This window comes from Gavialis gangeticus, unplaced genomic scaffold (assembly GCF_001723915.1).
Source record: "Gavialis gangeticus isolate Ggan-Ray unplaced genomic scaffold, GavGan_comp1, whole genome shotgun sequence".
In the NCBI taxonomy this organism is placed as follows: domain Eukaryota; kingdom Metazoa; phylum Chordata; order Crocodylia; family Gavialidae; genus Gavialis; species Gavialis gangeticus.
This window is the reverse complement of record NW_017729032.1, coordinates 170,735,459-170,763,218: the sequence shown is the minus strand read 5'-3', so window position 1 is coordinate 170,763,218 and position 27,760 is coordinate 170,735,459. Positions and strand designations below refer to the sequence as shown.

The 27,760-nt window shown below is 39.9% G+C and overlaps 1 protein-coding gene across 1 annotated transcript in view; it reads right to left on the bottom strand.

Moving 5' to 3' along the window:
• The window catches only part of TBL1X (transducin beta like 1X-linked), a 372,330-nt gene that overhangs the window by 112,270 nt on the left and 232,300 nt on the right, over positions 1-27,760 (bottom strand). The window contains exon 4 of the mRNA XM_019524649.1: positions 864-971. Coding sequence (XP_019380194.1) covers positions 864-921 — 58 coding nt within the window. The 5' untranslated portion in view covers positions 922-971. The remainder of the gene's footprint in view (positions 1-863; positions 972-27,760) is intronic.

Here is a 27,760-nt window from a genome sequence, read left to right as displayed (position 1 = left end):
ATAATTCACTGAGTGGATCCAGGCTAGGATGGCTAATAGGAGGCATTCTCAGCCCCCAAATAGAGATTTGGGTCTGAGTTTTCAGCTGCTAGGTCTTTGGTTCCCTCTGCCAAAATAAAGGGGACAATTTTTTTCCCCACACATCTCTTTTCCTCCCCCTTCCCCGCACCCATTACCCAACTTCAGAGAACTTGCCTCAAACCTGCTGAGATCCTGGATGTCAGTCCCTAAGCAATGTGCTTGCCTCTTGCAAACATTAAAATAACATTTTCTGTCAGAGTTGAAATAACAAAAGGATCCTATAATAAAATACCAATTTGAATATATTTTTTAAAAGCACAGGTTAGTGTTTTACTCCCAAAAGATTCCGCTTTATATGAAAAAAACAGTGCCAGATGTGCAGGGTGAAGGGAAGAACATACAACTTAGGGTCTCAAGAGAGAGGCCAACCTATACAGTTATTTACATACATCATTACCTTGATATCACACACACACACACACACACACGCGTGCGCGCACACATATAGTGGATCTATTACAAACATATTGATTATGTAGATGACTATCTGTTTGCAACCTGGTATAAAGCTTTTTTGAAGAAAATCTCCCCTCATTTAACAAGGACCTGAGATAAATACTTTCAAGTGGCTAAGAAAGCAAAGAATAGAAATATTTGTGATTTGTGCATGTATGTTGCTAGTAACATAAACTAGTATGACATAAGGTGGTATGACAATTCTGCTAAATATTTACTGACATAATGATATTTATTTTCTTGTTTTACCCAGGACCTCTGTGGGCAGGGAATACCTAATATTTAGCACCCATGATCCAGTGCTGTAATAAAGTCAGGAAACTTACCTGATTCCTGGAGATAGCGATACACCAAGAAATTCACTTCGTCACTGGTTATGCTCATCTTAGCCCTACCTCAATATGATGAGGTTTATAAGAAGTGTGATCCACACTCTGTTCAAAGAGGGAAGAAAACAAGAGTTATGGTTCTATCATGATGATATGTAAACACTATTTAAGGGGACATAATTAAATTTTTTATGGTCTAATATGTTTATATGAATTACAGTTGTGACCCAATGTGAAGAATTATTTAAATACTGTGAATCTAGTACTCATACTGTGCTGTGCCATTTTATTATTATTTACAAACAATACTTAAGCCAGGGGTGGGCAATTATTTCAGGCGGAGGGCCGCTTACTGAGTTTTGGCAAGCCATCGAGGGCCGTATAACAGGCAGCCAGGAGCAGATAAATCTTAATTTTCTAAATTTTTTAAGGGCCCTGTGGGCTGGACAAAATGGCTTGGTGGGCTGCATTTTGCCCACCCCTGACTTAAGCAGTACTTATATAAACATTATATATTTGAAAGAGGCAGAGAAAGTATTTTAAATCATGAAAGCCCTTTACTGCTATTAACTCATTTTCTTAAAGAGCTTTACTACAGTTCTCTTGGACACCCTTCTTCATTGCATAAGCACCTTCTAATCAGTATTGCTGAAATGTATTGCCAGAGATAGTATATCATACCACACCTACTCTTTTCCAGCTCACACTTAATAATCTGGTCTTCTGCTTACTGGTTTATAATTTGGGAAACAGATTGTTCCCTTTGAAAGAAGGAACAAGGCATAAAAGCACTCTGAGAACTTTAAACAGCAGTAAAATTAATAAGCAAACCCAAAAGGAAGAACAAACAGCAAATGTTTATTAGCAAGGCATTGTAGAGAACACCTAGTACTGAGCAATAAGGTAAGCACACACCCATTTGATGTCTTTGAAGTACTTCATTGTTTATAATGTACCAGATCAAGGCTAAACAAATCACTAAGAAAACCATAACATAAAAAAGGAAGGGTTTTGCACAACCAGTTAGGATATATTCTTTGATAATGAATGAATAGCACATTGGCTTTAAATGTAGATGATAGTCCAGTTTAAAATATCTCCTTTGAATTTTGATAAAAAAATCCATTTCTTTTTTTTTTTTTTTGTTTTCTTTTTCAGCTAGTTCAATATAAACAACTTTTCATACATGAATCATACAGCTTCGATACTCACCGAAAATTGAAGAATAGTCTTGGAAAGTTTTGGACGTAAAAGTGCGCGTATACGCTGCCAGGCAATGGTGTAACAAACAGATTTGGCACCCAGGGCAAACTCTACAAGAGCAGGGGGTGCATGGTTCTGAGGCTAGGGGTGGGCTCCAGGGGAAAGACCTGGGGTGGCATATGTGGGGTCTGAGAGTGGGGTGGCAGGGAGGGGAGTGTAGCATCAAGAGTGGGAGCCCACAGGGGAAAGGGAGTGCATAATTTCAAGAGCGGAGGTGGGGCATTGGGGTAACCATCTTATCCATCCCAGGAACTCCTAAACAGTTAGTGGCTGAGCTGCTGCTGCTTCTGCCACTGTGTGCTCTGCCCACCCTGGCTGTTGCTCTTAAAGCAGCTGCAACCTGGGACTGCTCTGGACTTCCTGGCTTGGGTATACTGCTGGGGTACAAACTTTGCAGGGCTGTGGGTGTGGGAAGGGTTCTGGCATCCTTCCTAACTTTGCATATGGGGCAGGTGCCCCTCTCACCCACCCCTAGTTATGCTGTTGCTGCCACAAATTATAAATTAAACATTCATAGGAGTCTGCTGTTTGTTTTAATTTCCCGTATGTCTCCTCTTGGCAGGCAGAGTGGTCTTTGTTCACTGAAAACCTCTTCAGTAATTCCTGTTGCCTAAAGTAGCACCTGCTACGGCAGGCAGTGCTGATCAACTACAAGTTTCCCCTGCTGATGATCTAAACCAGCAGGTCACTCATGACTGAAACAGATGTTTCTGCATATTTATGTAAATGGAGTTCTTTTGAACTGTGTTATGCCTTTTATTCTCCTTCCCTGCTATATTTCATCAATGACTCAGATGCTGTTTTTCCATAACAACAGATACCTTGGTAATTTAAGGGACATTCTTCTCTAGTATTGTATTGAATAGTGCTGCAGTTTATATTTCATGCAAGAGAGAAACATGAATATGGCAAGTCTTGGGCTGCTCTCAACAGGAAAAGGCAGCCTCATCTTCACAGAAAACAATCATCATCAAGGTGGTGCTGGACTGAGACTCAAGAAATCTGGTACAATTTCTTTTTTTGACATCAATTCTATGTGCAACCCTAGGAAAACTTGTGCACCTCGGGTCTTCAGTTTTGTAAAATGAGCTATGATATTCCTAATGCCCACCATCCTTGAGGGTATACATGCATTAATGTATGCAAGTATTGCAGTTTAGTTGCTATGGTGGAGGCAAAAGTACCTTCATGAACCACAACATTTTGTTACAAAATGACAAAAGTGCACATTTTGAGATCTCACTAGTTATGAGTTCTTATAACGGGCCCCTTAAAAAAGGGACAAACTTTACATATAATTGTATTACTTTCTGCAAAACAGAACTGGTTTCAGAATAATTCACCAAATGGTTCTCAACAAAGATACTGATGATGACTGTTAAGGCCATTTGTATCTCCACCCATTTGATTACATTTAAAAATATATTTTTTTCATAGTTGTTCATTGCTACAGCCGTGGTAATGCAAGAAACTGTGACAGCTACTGTTAAAAAGGAACATGTACCATTTTTTTTCAGTACATTAAAAATAGCAGTTTCAGTTTTTTGGTAGTAGGAAAGACAGGGAAGTTGAAACCTCTTACAAAAATTCAGTTTCAGTGATGACGTCCATTGTAGTGGTGTGAACATTATTAATAAAATCACAAGAAATTACAACTGCTGCTTCTGCCTATGATGCATCTGATTAGGTTAAATTATTAGTGCTATAATCCTTCCTTGTTCTGAGGGGATTTTACTTTTTCCAGAGGACACCTTTGTTAAATAAATTAAAAACCAGAGAAAATCAGCCTGACTGAAAAATAAATAGTTTGGCAACCATGAAGAAAGCCTCCACAGCAGCTACCTTCCCCCCACTCCCCTTCTTTCGTATTAGAATTCCAAACACAGTAAGTAGCTGGATTTATAATGCATTTTCCCTGCAGTCAGTGAGCAGGAATTACTTTGACATATGTGTCAGATCATATCTTTATACACATTGTTACCATGCCATAAATAACCAGATGATCCCCGCTCATGCGTTTAAGGTCTCCCCTCCCTCAGATGCCATTGCAGCAATTAGATACACAACTATCAGGCTCTAGCCATCTGAAATGACCCAGAGATCATGTCTCTGCCCCAGAGTAATCTATTCATTAGGAATTTGGCTTAGCCATGAAAGACTTCACTCAGTTTCATTAACCCTGCTTTTTGATTACCCCCATCCCTATACGTGAAAACCCCAAACTCGATGGACGGCAGAACATAGAGTGGGGAGGAGGGGAATATAATTATCTCGGGTGTAGCTCTAAGTCTAACCCAGAAGAAATAAGCAAGAAAGCAAACAAACAAAAAGATTTCCCCACAATAAAACTGAGTTTGAAACATAACAAGCAAAAGACTCCAGTTGGTGCCACAATGTAATTATTTCTGTAAACTGATAGTCTCCTGTCATTAGTGAGGATCAATGTTGCTTAGGTGAATAATTATTTTCAAAGTGCAGTTCAGAAAAATAACTTGTGTGTTTAGGACTATTTCTCATTTAAAGTGACAGGATTTTTAGCTCCCCATAGCAATTGAAATGCACATACCCAAACCCCGAACCCCAAACCAAAACCCCCCCCGAAACACAGGAAAATGACCTAAAGACATCCAGGCATCCTTTATCTGAAACACTTCCCCCTCACCCACTGGCAGATTACAGCTTTCTATTTTCTTCAATCATATGTAAAACAAAATTGAATTGTAGTCCTCTGAACAGAATTGTGTGGTTAATGTGAAGCATGACAGCAGTGCTAATAAACTCAATGAATGTATTTGCATACTTAAATTTGAATGGGCATTCTGTTGACCCCAAGCAACAGTGTAGTTTTCCTATGTGCTACATTCATGCAGGGTTGTTTAAATAACTGGAAGCAGCCATTGAACCCACTGAAATGCCCTTCTTTAATTATACTGTGAAACTGGGGCAGGTAAATTGGATGTCAGCCTTTACATTTTATTTTTAATCCCTAATTTTTATTATACTGTATTATACTCTGATCTTCATAGCCTGCCCCATTGCTAGGCCTGGGATGAGGACACTGTAGGTGGCAGCAGAGGGTCTTTCAAGAGAGGATTCTGGATTTGTTGCTTGAAGCCGTCAGTCACATAGGAAGAGGGAGGGTGTAGTCTCAGCCATGCTTTCCTCCCCTTCAAACAGTCACAGTGCAATGCATGTTCATTGCCTCAGCCAGGAAAAGAGAGATGGGTAGGATATGGGGAAAATAAGAGTGCCCCAAACTTCCTATTTTTTAATCCCTTCTCTTCTGGGGAAGGTCATGGGGGAAGAGGTCGGGGCCTGGGCAGGCAGAGGAGAAGATGGCATAGAACTAGGTGGGTCCTTGCACTGTTTACCGGTGGAATACAGCAGCTCCAGGCTGTTTAAATTGCACGGACAAAGATATTTCAGAAAATAATGGCAATTTGGAAATAAAACTGTCCAGTGTACAATGACCATTTACTGGACCAGATAACCTCTCTAGGTAGTTGTAAATGATGGGTGCATTTGACACCGCTGCCATCAGAGTTCTCTGCTATTGCTCTCACTTTGTTGCAGACATATGGCACAGGCAGCTATTTTTGCCACTAATTTCTAAAAACACCTTCACAGAAAAGGCTTCATGTCGTCAGGATTCTTCCTTCTCATTTCATACCAAATTCTCTAATTAAGAGGGGGCGTGATATTTATGGGCATTTACACAGATGCAGGGAGCCTGCTTCAATGTGCTGGAAATCCAGCGCATTGAAGTGGAGCACATAAATTGATGCGCTCTGGCACCCTCACACATCGTGTGCATCAGTGGCACGTTTGATGTGCTTTAGTTCAAAGTGCACCGCTGCCATTTTCTCAGCATGGAGATGCGCTGCACCACTGATACACGTGACATGCGGATGCTTTTAATCAGTGTGACACAGCTGGTGGTGTCTATGGGTGGTCCCTGCTCATTGCCACCGATATCACGGGAGGCATCTGCAGGCAGTCCCCGGTCATCCGCATGGTGCTCCCCCACTCGTGGGAGGCACCAGTAATTCATGAACCTTAACATAGTACTGTAGCACAACAATCATTAAGAATCAGCAGCTCCTTAACCCATAGGCTGACAGTGTGTTTTTCCCCCACACCTTTCTGTTTGTCTTCTCTTCCAGCTCTCTTGAGTAGGGACTTCACCCTGTTCCATGTTCAGGCTGCCAGAATTCTTGTAGGGTGAAAGAGGGCAGAGGGCCCTCTCTTTTTCATGCCTACTTCAGTTCTTAGATTATTGCCAATTTCAGCAGCTACAGTTAAAGACATTTTTTCATTTTAGGCATCCTCTGACAATCTTCCAATTCCAGCTGATGACAAGATATCATCAACAATAAGCTCTGCCCATGTGAGTGGCCAAAATATGGCTCATAAATGCCCTCTGAGTGCTTTGCCTCAGAGGGCATTGAACTTGATTCCTTTGTGACTGAAGAAAATAAATAAGTGTTGGCATCTGGGAGGTGGCACCAAAATGAGATGTCATCTGCAGTGAATTGGACAGATCTATAAACCTCCCCCTTTCCTTCCTTATGAGAAGAATTAAGTATTTAACTTTATGTTAACACTGAAACCATCATCACTGGAGTCCTGGCTTATTCAGTGACATGAATGGGGCAGCTTAAACCTTTCTAAGCAATTGTTCCAGGCTCTCTGCACATTCTCAAAAATGTTTTTGCAAAAGTTCTCCTTGAGGCATATTTTTAGGTTTTTTTCACAACCAAAACACCTAGGCCAGGTAGAGACATCACACTTTTACTGGTGTAAGTAATTGGAAACTAGTCTATATCCGTAACACAGGGGTGGGAAAAAGGCAGCTTGTGGGCCGGATGCAGCCTGCCAGGCTATTCTACCTGCTCTGTGGGGCCCCTAAAAAATTTAGAAAATTAATAGCTATCTGCCCCTGGCTGCCTATCATGTGGCCCTTGATAGCTTGCTAAAACTCAATAAGCAGGCCTCCACCAAAAATAATTGCCTGCTCCTGCTGTAACAGAAGTTCAGCACACAAAACTAGTCTATACCAGTAATAGAACAGAAATTCAGCACATGTAGACTGGTTAAAAAATAGCAGACCTGGTCTAAAATTTGTGCCGCCTCCTGCCCCCAACCAAAGGGCTAATGCATGTTGTGTTTGCTACTGATCTAAACTACACTGCTTGCAGAAAACAATGTAACTCAGATTGATTCTGCCTTGGACTTTAGAATGTCTGTACCTAGCCCTAGAGATGTGGTTTATTGTTTTAAAATGAAAAGCTAAGATTTTGGAGAACAAGATAACAGCTTCAATGAAGTCCCAATGAGCTGAACCATCAACTGCCACCTTAATCAAATGCCCTGTCAAGAACATTTATAGTAGCGAATCATGAGCCAAGACCTCCAAGAGAAAAGACGCAGGGGTTTCTGAAAGCCCAAATAGCCTAACTTTGAGCTAGTCTTTTATAACCATCTCAGCAATTATATTTATTTACCCTAACCTTCCTTCTACCCTTAAGGCTAGGGACAGACATTACACATAAACCAGTTTAAGTGATCAGAAACTGGTTTAAACCTGTAACAGAACAGATGTTCAGTGCACATAAACCATTTTGAAACCTGGCTGAAACTGGTTTGAGATAAACCTGGTTGAATGTAGTATCAGACTTAACTGATTTGGCTCAAATCAGTTTATGCAATGTCTGTCCCAGACCATTTGCTGGTTTAAGTTAAACCAGACTTCCCCAGTATTCCAGCATGCTCTCTGGGATAGGATGGGCTCTCTGCTCCACAGCAGGGCTAGACCCTCCCATCTGCTCCTTGGGTGCAGCTCCGGCAGAGACTGCAGTCTTCCTGGCTTCCTCCTGCTACCGCCCCCACCCCCAATCCTTGCTAAGCAGGTATTTCCCCCTCCCCTCTGCCTTACACAGACACCTCTCAGCATTAGCTAGCATACCACTTGTTGTCTGTGCTGTGGGAGACCGGACAAAGGCAGACAGGATTGCCAAAAAGTTTGGGTTTTTTGGAGCTAATCAACAGGTAGCTGGTAACATCCCTTCTTGGAAAAAGTTGTTTAAGAAGAGCTTGAATTAATGGAGAGAAGCTTTTGTTTTCTTTGTTTTCTTAAAGGTCAGATAAACACTGAATTAGGGGTGATAAACACTCAATTGTCTTCTGGGCTGCTCAGGTGGGGGTGGGGTGGGGGGTACTCTTCCCTAATCAGAGCATTCTTCCAGGACCTGTCCATTCTCCCTCTCAGCTCAGCAGTGTAGAAGTGAAGAGAGGGATGCTCTAGCACCCCCCAGCTTCTAGCCTGAGCCACTGCAGGCATGTGCCTGCATTTTTGGAATGTCTATATGGTTACAAACCAGTTGAGCCTAGCCAGGTTAGCCTAACCTGAAAAGATTGAATCATTCAGGCTCAGGCTTTTTGAATGTCTGTCCCTAGCCTAAGTGCTGGCCAGAAAAATAAAATAAAGCTGCATTCAGTCAGCAAGATTCAAAACTTCTTCATAAAATACTCATTCCTACCCATAACCTCACATTCTCATAAAATGAAAGAAATGAGCCACAATACTTTCATCTGTACAATTCTTTCTGGAAATCCCTGATATAAACAAGACATTGTCTAGGCTTGATACTGACATGTTAGTGTATCTTGTATGACAAATCACTGAATATACCAGAGTTCAAAATCTAGAGCCTAGTTCTTGACAGGAAAAAGAAGTGGAGGGACTAAGAATGAAAAACAAATACTTATAACTATGATAAAAAAAATGTTTTGGCCTGAAGATGTCTTTTCTGACAATAGTTATTAATGACTCAGATATGACAATCAAATGTGTGGATAAATCTGGTACTAAAATCAGGACTCCCTGTGGGTTAAGGGTACTTACATATGACTATTGTTTTTCATTTCAAAGGAAAGGAATTTTGAGTCCAATACATTTATTTTTTTATTGTAATGATAGGTATTTCACCAATTTTAAATTATTTCTCATTTTGTTAATTCAATATTTACGAAAACTAAACTTTCCTTACAAAAAAATGTTTCAACAAGCTGGCATATGTGGACAGAAAAATAATTAAGTAAAAAAAAATCTGTTCAATCCTACTTCCTATCTTCAAAGGTGGTACTGTGCATTACCAAGGCAAGAATCTATCTGCATAGCATTTTACTAGTATATAATCTGCCCCACTAATTTTATACTTAGGAGCTATTTGTTTGTTTGGTTTATTTCTCAGCCCTCAGCTGGTTTCGTTAATGACATCAGCCTCCAGCATTTCAGTTCTGAGAGCTCAAGTGGATCTTTTCCAACTCCCTCTGCTGTAATGTGAAAAGGGTTTTTACTGTATTGATCTTTCTGTCTTGGCAGTTTGCTAAGAAAAGAAAACCCTTCTTAATTACTGCAATTGTGTTATATTTCTTTCATGACCTACTTTTGAGAAGAGGCAACTTCAATCAGTTAGTTTGGGTGTTTTTTGAATAAATAAAAATAACTTTAGCATTAACATTCACACACTATATGAAGAGCTGTAGGGAACCAAAATAAGATTAAAGAATACCAATGCTAGCTCTAGGGCTCATAGCTGAAATTAGTATTTTAAGATAAACAAGGAGTAGGGATTAGAGGCATTAAGAACTGAATTCACTATTGGGTTTGAGTTGAGAACAGAGAAATTGTGTGAAATCCTGGCACAACTAACTGGATATATTCTGATTTACTTCTAATATGCACAAGAAATGTATATAATAACACAAACTCTACATTGAAGTTACAAAATCATAAGCAATAAAAAGCCAGGAAATGTAGGAGTTAAAGCGCTGGGCTGAAGTGTTAATATGGATGAAAAAACTGGAATACTTCTATAGATTTCAGTGAGTTATTTCAATGTACAGGAGGACGCATCCCTGAATATGATGCATAAACAGTAATATAAAGCCACACTTTAGCCAAAAAGGAAAGAAAGATATTACTGTATTTCCTCTGGAAATGCAGCCACATGCCTGCAGTAGCTGAGGCCAGAAGCCAGGGAGTACTAGACCATGCCTCCCTGCACAGCTGAAACAGACAGCTTGGGCTAAGGCTAGCCCACCCACCCTATGAGGGGAGGTTTGCAGGGTAGGTGCAAAGCATCTTAGGATGCTGGGGGACTGTGTGTTAACTTGAATTTGGAGGGGATCTGTGATAGAAGTTCAATAAACCATTTTAATCTAAATCAGTTAACTCTGATACTGCATCCATCCAGGTTTATCTTAAATTGGTTTCAGCCATTTTGAAAGAGGTTTATGTGCAGTGAACTTCTGTTGTGTTACAGATTTGAATCAATTTCCAATCACTTATTCCAGTTTATGTGCAATTTCTGTCCCTAGCCATATAGAATCTAATTATTGGAGTGTCATCTTTTATTCAGGAAAATATTGTACAACTACTTTGGCACTGAGACATTTTTATGTTTATGTTTACATATGTCAATATTTTTGTGTGTGACAAGGGCGTCTTCTAGACCCAGTACTAGTATGGCCCCACCCTCATCTCTGGGCAAACTGCATGCTTTGTTCACCTGACACACCTTGTTGATAAATGATTGTGATATGAAATAGGTGGAAGGCTGCCCTTTGTATGTCCACCTGACCATAAGCAGTAAGTACATACTTCTACCACCCCTACACATGCCCCACGCCTTGCTGATGTCTCACAGTATGTTCCAACTCTGGTTCAAAGCTGGGTTAAACTGGACACATAGTTGTGTCTCTACCATGCATACCACCTGCTTCTCACCAGAGTCATATATACTCCACCGGCTCTCTCCCAGTCTCTTGCATACCGCCTATCCAGGCCACATTCACAATGCTCTACTCAGAGATCCTCAGGCTTTACTGTCCACCGCTCGGTCAGCCCTGGCTTGGCCTTTTGGGCCTCTCCTGTGACCCTCACCCGAATGGGACTGAGCAATTGCTCAACTATGGGCCTATTTCTCCCCTGGCACTTCACCAGACCAGTTCGCCCCTCTTTCAGGCCACAACTCTGCCCCTTACACTGGAGCCTAGAGTCTTCCACCCCCTTGGGACTCAGCCACTCCTCTCTGAGCTTAACTGGCCCTATAATTCTGCTCTGTCACTCTCAGGGCCCAGGGTCTTACATCCCCTTGGGCCCAAAGGGGTATTCTGCCACACTGTGTACATTACTGATACTGTAATATTACTATAAAAATGTATATTACTAATATTATGTTCAACTAGATTTTTGCATTTCATGTATCTGGGCTTTCATTAGACAATGCAAATAATGCATAAGAATAACAATATTAGCATGTAAAAGACCCTCATGAGTCCTTCACTTTTGTACTTCAGTGAGGTGGAGGAAACAGAAAGCATCCAACCATCACTCACAGGCTTGTTTGGCAGTCTCCATCAGTAGACCATCAGGTGTGGCTACAGAACCACATATATTTTAAAATAAAAATGCATAATTTGTTGAATAATGCAGAAAATATTTTCTGCATCCAAAACTTTCTCCACTTTCTGACAGAAGGACATTCATTTTGGGAGAAGGTGTGGCAAGACAAGGATAGAATACTGTTATGTGATTTTTGTTGAGAAGTTCACAGTTCTTTATGCCTCCTGATGTAGTCTGAAGGTATATCTAAAATTAGAAAATATATTGCTACTAACCAGTGGAATCATCTCACTGCAACGGGGAATATTTACACTTGAAAAAATGGCATGCATATTGTAACAGGGACTCAAGCAGGAGCCCTGTTACTTGGGCTAACCCTGGGAGGAGTGACCTCTGAATGCACCCTGCCAGGTGGAGAGGATTTCACACCTGGAAAGAGGTCAGATGATTAGCCTGTGAATACTGGGGATAAAACCAGCAGCGGGACATTTACAGATCGTCTTTGGGCACTAGAAGAAGAACACAGGGGTAACTGAGACCCTAGAGAGATAAACAGAAAGAAGTCTAACCTGTGACTGAGAAGGAAGTTGGGAGCTCTGAACTATCTGAAGACTCAACAGGTCAGATCCTGACAAACGCTGATAAAAAGAATCATGCTGCTGTGGTGAGTCTGGAGGGACACTGAGGCGGCGGGAACAGGCTTGGCAGAGAGTCGAATGAAAGAATGAGTCTTTGGGACAATGTGCAGGGAAACAGAGCTTCCAATAAGTCCCTGACCCCGCTGGGACAACAACTGTTTAGGAAATAATCAGAAGAACTGTGGAGGAGCTGCAGAGAACTGCTCCTGGCATGAGCCATGGACGAAGAGCAAAAGACACGGGAATTGTGTTACGCTAATAAGGCAATTAGCAGTTTAGATTAGTTTAAACAAAGTATAGTCAAAAGTTTCAGTTCGGGGTTTTTCTCACTTTCAAGTCAACTACCTTTACCAATGAAGTAATTGGCAAGGCTACTGTTTCTATATCTTCTACTTTGAGCGTGTAACATCTAGGTTCTATTCATTGATCACGGGCCTTATCAACTCACTGATCTCCTTCCTTTTCTTATTAAATCTAAGCCGTGGCAGGAGACTACAGGAAGAACAAGAAGATATTACCCAACACGTTCATACATATATATCATGCAATTGTGTTTTCACACAATGTGTTGTTTAAGCATTGCTATGCCTGACAGTTGTTGCTGTTGCCCTGCAAAACCCAGGATGAGTACATGAAGTGTGGTGACCAGATGTACATTGTGAAGGTTCATGAATTGAAGACTTTTTAAAAGATTTTGATTGACTATTTATCAACTATTTTTTTTCTTCTACTCAATCTCTAGAATGCTATGCTGCTGAGGGGAAAAAAACAGGCCATGGAAGGCAGAAAGGCTCATATGCTCTTACGTGTAGAGACGTTTTATCATGTGACTTCCAGAAGAATCCTTGTAGGGCATAAAAATTAAAAAAGGTTTCTTTTTTCAAGTTCTTGTACAGCTGATTTTTCTCATTATCTTGGTATATTTATTGCTGCTTGTTGGGGTGTAAATAAGAAACAGGGAGGTAGAGACCAGCCAGGAACCATCTTAGTTGCGAGCAGCCTTGCTTACAGTCAGCTTGACAGATGGCAGGTTGAGTTATCAAAGCCTAACTGTCTAAAGGGTGGGTAGAAGCACTATGCCCATGTACAGACATTACACTTTTAGTGGTACAAGAGATCAAAAACTAGTTTATATCTGTAAGAAAACAGAAGTTCAGCACACACCGACTGGTTTAAAAATGGTGGAATCCAGTCTAAGTTTTGCCTCCACCACCAACGGGCAAATGTGTGTTCTGTTTGTTACTGATCTAAACTATGCCGCTTACAATAAAAGGTATAACTTAGATTCCACCTCGGGCTTTTTGAATGTCTATATATAGCCAATAAGATTATGTTAAGACTTGTACAACTACCTTTGTAGCTGTTCATCTGAGGCTAATCCTGTAGTGTGATACAGATAAAGATACTTTTGCTCAGAGCAAATGCAATTTCTGTAATGATATGAACACCTGTGCACTGAAGCATGCTTTGTGTGTGTAAGGTTATGCCATTAAATACAACTATGCTAGGAGTTTGTAGTGGGGTAGGCAAAAACTGAAAGATTCAGCATGTATGGTTAGCTCACTTCTGGGGTGGCACTGGACAAAGGGAATGTTCACTGATGTGATTAAAGAGGTGGGCTTTCATTAACCTCTGCTATTAAGCTAAGCAGATATTACTGGGAATGGTTACTCATTATTTTCCATCATTTAGACCTTATTTTTAATTTTTCCCACAGACCAAGCAAAGGCAGTAGGTCTTGACCATAGTTCAACCTTAAGTTGTTTTCCTTGTAGTATTGTTAAAAAGTGTGGCTGGAAGTTTTATCTTTTATGATTACACAATGGGAAAAGTATTTTTTTCCACTCTCCCATAACTCAAAAATAGCTGAAAGGATTGTGTTCTGAGTTAAAAATAAAAAGAAAAAATATCTCCCAACTTATAAAACTTTCAGTCATACAAACATGGAAAATTTCATCCCTAAAATAAATATTTTGGAAAATTTGGACCATGTGAAAATACTAAGTTTATAATGGAAACTATTTGGAACTTTAAATATGGGAGATGTCATTTGATGCTATTTTAATATTTATTAACTATGGCTATAAATAGGTAAAATATCTCCCTCTCTTTTCAAATGTAATGTTAAAAACATTTTAGAGCTAGAGAAACAATTTGCTTATTCCATCAGAGGTAGATAAATAGCTGCCTACTATTTGTTGTAATAGGTAATTTTATAAAATTGCCAATATTAACTGATTTAAGTATGCATACACAGGAAAATTGTCTGTCAGTGGAAGAAAAATACAGAGATCAAGATACACTACTGTTACACATTATGCACTTCTACACATTATTTATGTCATTTGTTGGATACAATCTGATCTTACTTCTAATAGTTTTACATTGACTTCACTGCAGCTACACCAGATTTGCAGAGGTTTGAGATCTGGTATCAACTCAGTGATAAGCTGAAATCCTATGAGCACAAATTTACTTATCCGTTCTTGTCAAGGGAGGTTAGATAGACCAGCTTTGCCAGCCCACTATTTCAAACTGCTACTCCAGAGAAGAGTGCATATGTGAAATAGTAAGTTTTGTTTTCCATTTATATTGTAGTTGGGTTATTTCCTGTTTGTCTTCCAGCAGGAAAACAAATAATTCCCTTTCAAAATGGTCTCTCGGTAGACTCTTCTAAGTTGCTACTGAATAGGCACAACATTTTGTTAATTTGAGTTATACTTTCTAGGGCCAAAAGCTAGTTATTTCATACAATGGCAGTGTACCTTAATACAGACTCTGCTTCAGACAGGCACATGCACGTATTGAATGACTATTATGCCTTTGAAATATACTTGGGGCTTTGAAATTCCAGATGACTAAATAAACCTTTTTCTTTCAACTCTAAGTTAGCCATGTTCTAATTTTTGCTAAGTGGTTAGATGAAACAAAAGCTAATTCCCTTAAAAACCACAATTAAACTGGAAGTAAGCTTGAGATCATGGGGCCTCAAGGTATTATTGAAGTTGATAAACAAAGCAAAAATATTCTGAGCCTCAACTATAGAAACTAAATAATTTTGCAGTTGGAGGATGAAATTACCCACCCCCCCATAATGCATATTATATATAACCACCCTCCTCAAATATATATGTGTGTGTATCATTGAGAAAGATGGAAAAGGTCAGGTTATAGGGTGTTTTATAGGTTGTAATGTGCTGGGGGGGCAGGGGACAGTTAATTAGAGAGGCTCCAAGAACCACTCTAATTAAAGTGCCAAAGCGTCTCATATATCAGTGTCCCCTTACATCAAAATGGCTGCAGGGCCACTTTAACAAGCAGTCATCAGACAAGCTTTAGTTAAAGTGGCCCCGCTGCCATTTTGAAGCATGGGGATGCTGATACACAAGATGTGGAGGCTGGATGAAGTGCGCTAATTAGTACACTCCAGAAGACTCTATCAATCAAGTCTGCTCCAACATGCTGCAAATACAAAGTGTTGGAGCAGCCTCCCTGAATGTCTAAAGGCGCCCATAGTCTCCAGTCTGCAGGTAATATAGGGCACTCTTACACGTGCTCTGGAGGTGGGGGAGGAGTGCTTTAATTAGAGTGGATCCGAGAACCTCTCTAATTAAAGTACCTCAGTGTCTCCTGTATCAGAGTCCCTGCACTTCAAAATGGTGCTGGAGGCGCTTGAACTAAAGCTTGTTTGATGAACTTTAAAGTGCCCCACTGCCATTTTGAAGCACAAAGATGCTGATACACAAGATGTGGAGACTGGCCAGAGCGCGGTAATTACTATGCTCCAGCAGACTTGATTGAGTCTGCTCTAATGTGCTGTAATTACAGCACAACAGAGCAGCCTCACAGCATGTCTACAAGCAGCCATACAGACAGAGTTGTAGGGTTTTACCCTGTTTAGTCAGGTATAATTCAATTCACTATAAAATTCTGTTGATTCCTTCCACCTTTGTATAACTGGATTGGAGAGGCAGGAGTTTAAAATGATTTTTTTAAAATTCTTTATAAGCCCTGTTTTAAAAACTATTTTTTTAAACTGTATTTTTATTGTGTGTATTTATTAGCAGTTTTACAAACCATCTCAACCTGTGATAATGGTCACTGAAGCCTTTTAAAGGCCTAAAACATTGTCTTGCATGGGTGTAGAGAGAGGGAACACTAGTCTTGTGGTGATAGCATCATGCTGCTACCTCACAGGCCTAGAAATAAATTGGAAAAAAAAGAAAAAGAAAAACTGAATAATCTATCATTAGATAGAAAGGGGAATATTACAGAACATATTTTTGAAAACTACTTTTTATGAACCCAAGACGGACTTGGACTCCCATGGGTGTTTTTCTACAATAGACATAACTAAACTTTTTCAAGAAAATGTTCAAGCTGAATACTTCACAGGAATATGTTACACTACATGTATTAACTAGCTTCAGTTTAAGAAATATTCCAATTAAAAATACAAAACCTATATGACGAAAACCAAACTGAGGCTTAAAATTATAATATTGGATTTGAGAAAAATTTTTAAAGGCGTGAATCTAACAAGATTTTGGATTTTTTTTAGGAAATACTAGATTTATTTCCCTGGATATTGACAACATTTTAAGGTTCTGACTTCCCCTCTGGTTCCTGCTCTATTGATTCTAAGAGAGTTAGAAGAGTGACAGAAAAGATGTGATCCATTCATTTTTTCAGTGTGATATTAAAAGGACCATATCAGAGTTAAAACATACATCCCACTGAATTTCAGTGAGATCTGAATGCCTAACTGTCTTAGGTTCCTTTGAAGGGTCCTGCCTAAATCCTGTCTTGTTTAGGATAAAACAAGGAGAAATGACAAAAATGCTGCATGCATGCACAATACATTTATACCCAAACACAGTACCCAAGGAAGACAGAAATGGCTTAGGTACTTCAAGAATGACTTTTTCATATTATAACAGCCCCAGTTTATTAGAGCTTTATTTCAAAGAATGAAATGTTTTTAATAATACCAGTACTTCCTACTTATGCAGTTTTCCATTCAAATATCTTAATGGACTTCTCAAATAATCAGGAAGTAATTAACTTCAGCAACTTTCTTATGAAGTAAGGAAAGCATTATAATTCTGATTTCACAAAAGAAGACACCCAGGTTCTGAGAAACTAAATGACTGGCCCAGGATCACAACTATGAGAGAGCCAGCAATAAAATTCAGATAATTAACTGCAATCCCATCTTTTTTCCCCTATGTTCTTTATGAACTATGATGACACAAACAATTGTCTTGAGGCAAAGCTTAGTATTTTAGTGGGGAAGAAAAGTAGAGGTTAATGATTACTAACAAGAAATTTTGCTCAGGATTTTTTCCTCTCAGATACTTTGCAGGTGAAAGCTGAATCTATATGTTGTATTTCCTTAGTATCAGTGAAAACATTTGCATAAATGCTAAGCATTATTATAATTTATTTATGGTTTGCTTACAACTGAATTTGCATTAACCATTTTCTGTTAACCAGAGATATTTTGCCCTTAGATATATTTTAGAATTCCTCATTGGGAAGAGAGCATTTAATTCTTTGCTTGTTACTATTTCTAGAAAAAACTAAATATTTCTGTAATTATTCTATAGGGAGTTGACATTTTAATACCTATATTTAAGGTTTATATCTTTTAACAACCTACTATGACTTATAACATGATCAAATTTCAATTAATTGGGCTGTAATGCTCTATACCACGTCTTTGCCCTATGTTATGTTTTTATGGAAGATTTAAACAAAGGTGGTCCAGACACTTCAGAGAATAAGGTGAGGGACAAAAGGTCTTTTCCTGATATTTGCACCACTATTTACTAATAAAATGACCAAGCATCCTGGATTTTTGGGGATGGTCCTGAATTTGAAGGCTGTGACATGGTAAAGCCAAGGACTTTGCAATGAGCAGGCACTTTCAAACCATGCAATTGCTTCCCATCAGTTTCATGACTATTGATAACTATCATAGAGGCATAGAAAATTAGGGTTGGAAGGGACCTCAGGAGGTCATCTGGTCCAACCCCATGCTCAAAGCAGGACCATGCCCAACCAAACCTGTGTCCACCCAGCTTTTAAAAACCTCTAAGGATAGAGATTCCGCACCTCTCTGGGTAACCTGTTTCAGTTCCCTGTTCTACCCCCCTAATGAGAATTTTTTTTCCTAAAATCTAACCTAAACTTCTCTTGCTGAAACTTGAGACCATTGCTCCTTGTTCTGTCATCGGCCAACACTGAGAACAGTTTAACTCCATCCTCTTTGGAACCACCCTTCAGTAGCTGAAGACTATTATTAAATCCTGCCCCAAGTGTACTCTTCTCCAAACTAAATGAGCCCGGTTCCCTCAGCCTCTCCTCAGAACTCATGTGCCCCAGCCCTCTAACCATTTTCATTGCCTTCTGCTGGAACCTTTCCAATTTGTCCACATCCTTTCTTCAGTGGGGGAGGCAAAACTGGACATGGTACCCTAGATGTGGCCTCACTAGTGGCAAATAGAGCTGAATAATCATTTCCCTTGATCTGCTGGTAACACTCCTACTAATGCAGCCCAGTATGCTGTTAGACATTTTCGCAACAAGGGTACACCGTTGGCTCATATTCAGCTAGTAACCCCCATGTCCTTTTTTGCAGAACTTCTGCCCAGCCAGTCACCCCCCAGCATGTACTGGTGCAAGGGATTCTTCCATCCTAAGTGCAGGACTTAGCACTTCTCCTTATTGAACCTCATGAGTTTTCTTTTGATCCAAACCTTCCATTTGTTTAGGTCTTTCTGAATCCTAGCCCTACTCTCCAGCATATCTATGACCCCCACAATTTGATGTGATCTCCAAACTTGCCGAGAGTGCACTTCATCCTGTCTTCCAGAATGCTGATGAAGATTTTGAACAAAACCTGCCCCAGGACTGACCCCTGGGGCACTCCACTGGATATCAGCTGCCAATTAAACATAAAACCATTGATTAACTACCCTTTCAGCCCAACAATGCAGCCAGTTTGTATCCACTTTACTGTCCATTCATGCTACCCATACTTCCTTAGCTGGTTTGCAAGAATGTTCTGAGAGACTGTACCAAAAACCTTGCTAAAGTCAAGGTATATCACATCCACTGGTCTCCCCACATACACAGAGCTAAGCATCTCGTCATAGAAGGCAAAAGTTTGGGTAGGCATGAGTTGTCCTTGGTGAATCCATGCTGACTGTTCCTAATCACCTTCTCCTCCAAGTACTTAGAAATGAATTCCTTGAGGACCCGCTCCATAATTTTTTCAGGGACTGAGGTGTGGATGATTAGTATGTTCTTCCCTTTTTTAAAGATATTTTCCCTTTTCCAAACATCCAGGACCTCTACTGATTGCAATGAATTTTCAAAGATAATGAGAACCAATTACATCTACCAACTCCCTCAGCAGCCTCAAGTGCAATGCATCTGGCTCCATGGATTTATACATAATTCAGCTTTTCCAAATAATCCCTAACCTGTTTCTTCACTACTGACAGCTGCTAACCTCCTACCCAAACAGTGCCGCCAGGTGCAATAGTCTGGTAGCTGACCTTGCCTGTAAAAACTATAGTAAAGGAATTAAGCACTTCAGCCTTTTCCACATCATTTATCTTTAGGTTGCCTCCCCCATTCAGTAAGGGACCCACACTTTTCCTGACCTTCCTCGTGTTGCTGATATACTTGTAGAAATTCCTGATACTCTTCACATCCCTTGCTAGCTGCAGCTTTAACTGCACTTTAGCTTTCCTGATTTTATCCCTATATGCCTGAGCAATGCTCCTACACTTGTCTGCAGTTGCTTTGTCCATGTTTCCACTTTTTGTAAGGTTCCTTTTTGTGTTTTAGTTCATTGAAGAGTTTCCTGTTGAGCCAAATTGGTCTTCTGCCATACTTTCTAGTCTTCTTGCACGTTGGTATGGTTTGTTCCTGCCCTTTCAATAAGGTTTCTTTTAAAATACAACCAGCTATCCTGAAATCTTTTCCTCCTCAGACTGGCCATCCAGGAGATCCTGCCCATCAGTTCCCTGAGTGAGTCTGCTTTTCTGAAGTCCAGGTGCTCTCCTTCCTTCCTTTCCTCAGGATCCTTATCTCATGGTTGCTGCTACACAAATTGTCATGCACTTCTACATTACCTACCAATTCTTTTCTGTTTGTGACCAGCAGATCAAGAGCACAGCCCCTAGTTAGGTTTTGCAACACCTGTACCAGGAAGTTGTTCCTAACACTTTACAAAAATTTCTGGGATTGCCTGTGCATTGCTGTATTGCCCTCCCAGCAGATGTTAGGATGACTGAAGTGCCTCCATGAGAACCAGGGCTTCATTCAATTCATCCTCCTGGTTTGCTGGTCTATAGCAGACACCTACCATGATATCACCCTTGTTGTTCTGCCCTTTGACCCTAACTCAGAGACTTTCAACAGGGCTATCTCCAGTTTCATACTGGAGCTCTGAGTAATCATACATTTCTTTTACATAAAGCACAATGTCTCTTCCTCTTCTCCCCTTCTTGTCCTTCCTGACCAGTTTATACACATCCATAACAGTATTCCAGTCATGTGATCTATATTGCCAAGTATGTTATTCCAATCGTATCATAGCTCCATGACTGTGTGAGGATTGTTTCTGATTGTTTCCCAGGCTCCATGTACAGACTTCTGACGTAACTAGCCAATTGCCTGACTTTCTCAGGAAGAAGAAGAAGGCCTCTCCAGTGGCCCCCTCCTGCTTCTTCCAGGCCACCTGCTTCCCCACTTAACTCATGGCATTGGTCTCCTTCCCCAGGTGAACCTAGTTTAAAGCCATCCTCACTAGGTTAGAAAACCTGTCTGTGAAGATTCTCTTCCCTCTTTTCATCAGGTGGATCCTGTCTCTTCTTGGCAATTCTTCTTGGAACAACATCCTGTTGCTGAAGAAGCCAAAGCCAGGCCGGTGACACCATATGCATAGTCATGCATTTATCTGCTCCTGCTCAGGCCCTTCCCCTTGACTGGAAAGATTGAGGAGAACACCATCTGGGCTCTGGTCCTCTTCAACTTTGCACCCAGAGCCCTGTAGTCCCTTTTGATCCTCTCAGGGTCCCCCCGGCAATATCATTGGTGACCACATGGCTGAGCAATATGGGAGCTGGATAATGACTATCACCATCCAGTGCTTCCTCTTGGTGGCAGTAGTCTCAACCAGGGGGGGCCTTTTCTGCTGATGGAATGTGCTCCTTAATGTGCTCCTTCTCCTCTGTTGTTAGGGCTCCATATCTGTTCTCCAGGCAAATTGCTGCAAGTGGGGATGAAGACTTCTGCTTGCTGCCAGAGGTCACAAATTTTCAGCTTTCACCTTCCTGGGGGTCCATGTCTTCCTTTCTCCAGGACCACACTTCTGGCAGTCCTTCTTTTGCAGTCCTAACAGTCTCTTCCAGCATCAAATTTATGAACTCCTCATGCCTGAGGATGTTTTGGGGGACATCCTCCTGCAGCTCTTTGGCCTTCTCTCTGATAAGACACCACTAGGAGACACCGCTGACATCACAGACACTCCCCCACCAGCTGTCACTGAAAAGAACCTGCAAACACTAAGCCATGACCTGGGTGGAAGCTGGGTGGTAAGTGGTCCTGCCTAGACAGACATATCATAGGCATAAAAAGAAGAAGACCTGGCAGTAGCAGTGGAACTATTTGTGGATCATCCAGTATTCTGTACCAGGTTTTGCTCCCTGAAATTTGGGCATTCGCTCTGTTCATTGAGAAGCTCTAAGCCATCCACGTTTGGAAGCAGAACCTGACACTTGGCAGAGGAGTTGGACTAGTGTCAGAGAAACTCTCTTTGCGTTGCAGTAAAAATCCATCTAGGTTTGCCTGAGCTATATCCCTTTGCAAGTATTTTTTTCTCTTACTCAGTACACGTTTACAGGACAGGTTTAGCTGGTAGCTAAATTTTCTGAACAGTTTGTCTGCACTGAGCTTGCTCCATTGACAGGCTACAGGGCTGAGAAAAGCTTTTCATGGAGGAGACAGGTAATCATTTGAACGGGGTGGCAAACAAAGCTACATGCTACCTATTAATCTGTGTAAGCAGGGCCATCCCTGTCCCGTAAACCTGTACTGAGTAAGAGAAAAAATACTTGCAACCACCCCTGGCCCTGTGCTTTGGGGGTCCCTGTGGAGCAGGGCAGGGCAGCGATGGCTCCACATCTAGCTGTTCATTAGTCCTGCGCCCCCACCACCACTATTGGCAGCAGCGACAGCTTCTTTGGGTCCAGGGTGACGGCAGGGCCCTACATGGGCTGATTTGCCCTGGGCCCCATACCCTGATCAGGTCAGCTGTGTGTAAATAGCAGAATCCTGTGCTCTGAAGCTATAGATTCTACTTAGATGTGTTTGGAAAATATTTGCTTCCCTTCCTCATCCCTTACCCCTCCAAACTTCAAATTCCCAGCAAAAAGAAATTAAAACTCCCAAATTACTTTTGGCAATATCTCCTGTGCTTTATGGTGATTGCAGTAGAGAAGTTAAATAGCCCCTTTCTCCTCTATGAACTGGACTCTGTGGCTAGATGACATCTTCCATGCTGATGAAGCACAATTTTGTCTTTTATATCCTCTGAAATGTTTCTGGCTTGCAGGCATTCTGTTTACGGATAATATTTTTTCCAGTTTTCAAAAAATCATAATTTTCCAAGAAACACACGTTTTGCATGAAAAATATCAATTTTTGGACATTTAAGGAATAGTGGAATCTGCTCTGAACATCAGAGATGATTACTAAATGTGTGCAAGTACACACTGCTAAAGGCACAATCATGCTAAAGAATCTGATTCACAGCAGGATGAGGAGCACACGCCTTCTTTCTTACCATGCAGCGATTTTTACATATATGTTTTTCAAGAGGATATAAATTTCAGTCTGGTCACCTGAACACTAAGCAATATTTTTCCACTGTGACCTAGACCAATATAACTATGTCTTTTCAAGCAGACGCATCATTACATAAACTTTCAGGTGTTACTGGGACCAAATTTGAATTGAATAGTAAACATTCTGTAGTCTATCACCAATTGCTATACCAGCCAAGGCCACGTATTACATGCTGCTGAAGTAGAGGTCTTTTTGTACATCAGGGTTTTTTAAAAATGGTGAATAAAATAAAGCTCCTTTCTTAACTCATAAAGCACTTAACAATGTCCTGATTTTCAATAATGCTAAAATCAAGCATTCCCACTGGCTTCTTGCCACCACACTTACTAGTGTTACTTTTCATGCCAGTATCACTGACTAGGAAACAAGAGTAAAGGAGAAGACGTATATCACTGTGTGTGTATATATATATATATAGCTGAATGTGTCTATTAGGAATCTTCTGAGTCATAATGTTACTATGCTGCTTTAATTAAAACACAAGAAAGTGGCGACAGCTTCATTTAATCAATAACAATTGTAGGGTAAGGAAAGTATAATACCTAACTGACTATGTCACTGTTTTTTGTTAGTATAATCACAGACTTTCCCTTAAGCACGAAACCTAAGGGCTTACTGAATAATTAACACCATTATCACCTAATGTTTCTATATTGCTTTATACCTTCAGAGTGCCCTCTAAACATTAACCAATGTGTCTAGGATATTTCTGTACGACTTTCTTTTGTCATAACAGAGTGAATCACATTTCTATTAGACTTCAGTACCATGTTAATAAATACAGTTAAAACAATGGATTCTTTTCTCTTCCCAAATAAGGAAATGCAATATATCTATGACTTAACCAAGATGTAAAGCAAATTTCAACAAATTCAGATCTTTAACTTTTTAATCACTTCACTGTTGGCAATAAATTGAATGTCATTCTTCCCAATACTCAAATGTCTACTATCTTTAAAGTTCCAGCTTATACCAGTAAGGTATAACATGATATAAATTACCAATAATGTAACAATGTAAGCCCAGCTCTTTAAAGATTTCTAGTAACTTATCTGTCACAAAGTATTTTCATGTATCACAGACATTCGCCCATGTGTCAGCACTGTTCATTTTCATCACCAGTCCTATTTTCAACTGAGCTTTTTGCTCTGACTTATTTTGTATGCTATTACAGAGGTTTAAGAACACTGGAGGGCAAAGCTGCCGACATCTTCACCAGTGTATTTCTCTGAGGTACCTGTTAATTAGCACACTGGGTGGTTGACGTGTTCTGGGTGAAGGGTTCAAGAACTTGATAATCTCTTGTTGACTGATCTCTGAACTAAGTTTCATACAGCTGAATAGAAAAATCAAGGGAGAAAGACTTGAGGCTGAGTAGAAGAACAATTTACCCCAACTGTGGAACTGGAAAAAGATGAACAAATAACCCATGTCACATGTTATATCAAATAACTCAAAACATATATCAATAACTCAAATGAATTAAGTAGCCCTATAACTATCTGCTTATATTTATACTATATAAGTAATGCTATTTATTTGTTTTTTCTCTACTATAATACAGCATCTGATCTTACATTATTTAAATCAGTATTTTGTACAAAAGGCAACTAAAGGTATGTAATCTGCAAATAAAAGGGATGTCTACTATTGTTAAAAGGAATGGTTCTCAAAATTGACCCTAACTAATCTAATGTTGTAATAGTTTCCTGAGATAAGCTTCACCATGCCAAGTCTCATATCTATTTTTTCTTTAAAATGTAAGTCTTTTCTGTAGCAGGTTTTCTTTTTAAAGGCAAATTCTCTCTCCAATTACTTAACATACAACATGTATTTGGCCTGATCAATCCAGTATGGGTGTACCATGGTAAGAAGAGACGGGAGGCAAAACACTTGTTTGTTTAAAATGAGAAGAGTAAGAGTAAGACAAGGTTCTTTTGGTGAATCTGATATCTTTTATTAGACCAACTTAAGTAGTTGGAAAAACATTTTTTAGCAAGGTTTCTGGTTTAAAAACCTTTCATCAGGCTGAGGAAGCCTCTGCAGTTGGTATGTGCTCTTCCTGGAGCACTCAAGATAAAAGATCTAATAAAAGATATCAGATTCACCCAAAGAACCTTGTCTGCCTATGTCCTTAGACCAACATGGCTACAACCTACACTGAAAAAGGAGTTTTCTTTACATATTTTTTGCATAAACTCACTGTGGAAGTGAGAGTGAATGGGGAAATATTTTATGTTTGATTTAGCTCTCCATGAACAAAGGACATGAGCTCATCCAGCTAAGAGCAGCAGCAAGATTTTTACATAATATCCTTCATATAAGCATCTCATGCCATTTACAATAGGGAACTATTAAAATTAAAATTATAAAAGGAAACAAACCATAGTGTTATGGTTTAGGTTAAACCTCACTGCAACTGATGGGTGTAATTGTCACTTTTCATTTAGTAGAAATATAAAAAAAATGAAGAAGTCAGGGGTAATGCTAAACAAAAATAGGAGGAAATAATACTATCGGAAGAAATACGTAAGACAGAGTATGAAACCGATGTTAGGCATAATAGGTGGACAGATATAGTTACACATGGGAAAAGGGTGGTTCTTATGTGGTTAATAATATGAAAGTATTAGTTGAAATGGGGCATATGTTACCAGGTTAAAATAAATCCTAGGTGCAGATGCCTTGCTAAAAACTGTACACCCTTTGCTTTAGTGAAGCTGTACCAAAGTGTCAGCACTAAATTTACAACTCTCAAAGTAAATCACCTTGAATTTCCGGAGAGATGACTAGGGCTTATTTCCCTCAAAGTTTATGAGGAGACTTCATTTTTTTTCTGGAGGAAATGTATGATACAGAATATTACATTATACCATGGCAGCAGATTTGCTGCACTTGTGCAGTTAATACTTAAATTTATTAACACAAGATTTTACTGACTTGGCAAGTCCAAATGAACAAGGCTCTTTTTAGAGAGGCATATGTAAAATTTTCACATCCCAAAGAAGGTATACAGCACAGTGAAAACAGCCTCTACCAAAACCAAAGATAATAAATGGACCTCCAGATTGAGAATATAGTCAACAAAGATATGCTTTTTCTTTCTTTTGGAAGTGACTTCAGAGGCCATTACTTTGAGAGACTGGTTTATCTTTTGATCGTTATATGCAAACTCAATGTGAAGGAACCACATGGGCACAGTGGTGTTTAAATAACTGTTTATTAAACATTTTAAGCATTCAAGGTCTAGTTACCCATACTCATTGCTGCTCTGACAAGTTTTTCTAAGTACAGGAGATGCAGAGAGCCATTTGAGAGTTTATAAACTATTTAAAGGTATAATAGCCAATTCCTATAGTCTGCATACTCTTCCCCTTTCAAACAGTATGTTTAAAGCGACAAATACATCAGCAGAAGCTTCAAAATGGCTAGGCACAGACAATCAAAAAGCCCAAGGAGGAATCAATTGAAGTTATGTGGTTTTCTGTAAGCACTGTAGTTTAGATCAGTGGTGAACAAACACACATTTACCCTTTGGTGGTGGGGGGCTGGGGGGAGGGGGTGCAAATCTCAGAATGGGTGCTGCCATTCTTAAACCAGTCTATGTGTAATGAACTTCTATTTTGTTATGGGTATAGACTGGTTTCTGATCACTTATACCAGTAAAAGTGTAATGTCTGTACCTGGCCAATATGATCATTTCTAAGAAATGGTTTACTGACATTTCTTTGAGTAATACAATGTATGTAGGACAACAGCATCTGCAATATCTGGTGTTGCTGTATGGAGAGTAATTTCCTGCTCTGTAGTGTTAGTGACATAACAAAAACAAGGACATGAAGTTCAATGGTATTACAAGTTACCATTTGTAGCTGCACTGCAGCTGTCCTACCTTCCATAGGCGTTGCTTGCATAATTCATTCTGCTGAACTTGTGCTTAAAGACAGGTTATAAGTCTTCCCTATGACACATCCACACAATTGCACAATCACACTCCAGGTTTCTGTAAGTTATCTGGATAACCTTTTATCAATACTCCTTCTCCTATGTGAAAACTGTACAGCTGGGTCAGAGTATTTGATCAGGCTGTTTATTTAGAACCTCTCTCGGTACCTTGGGCTTTCAAAATTCAGAGCAAGACCTCAAATTCCATTCCACAATCATCTTTGTTGTGCCTCACTTTTAGTAGTGTGTCTTGCATTCTTATAGGCCAATAGAAAATTTTCAGTCTTGTGGTGCAAGCTATTTTTATTCTAGGTTCTAACATAAATCATCTGTTGTTATCTGAAAAAAGGCTTCCACTAATCTACCTGAGGCAGGCTGGTAACTGGCATTTGACACTGCATCTTTTAACAAAGAGCTGGCTGTTTCTGATGTGAATTAAGTTCCACTGGCACTTAGAATTCCTGCTCCTAAAGGCAAAGCCTCAACACTGTACTGGACGAGTTGAATTCATACAGAACACTTCAAACTACATGCAAAGTAGGTGCTTGAACCACCTCTGGTGGCAGTCTATTCCAAACCTTGGGGCCTTGGACAGTAAAGAAATTCTTCCTTATGTCCAGCCTGAAATGATCATGGAGGAGTTTGTGACCGTTGACCTTGTCATCCCTTGGTGAGCATATATCCCTTGGTGAACAGACCATTTGACCTTGCCATCT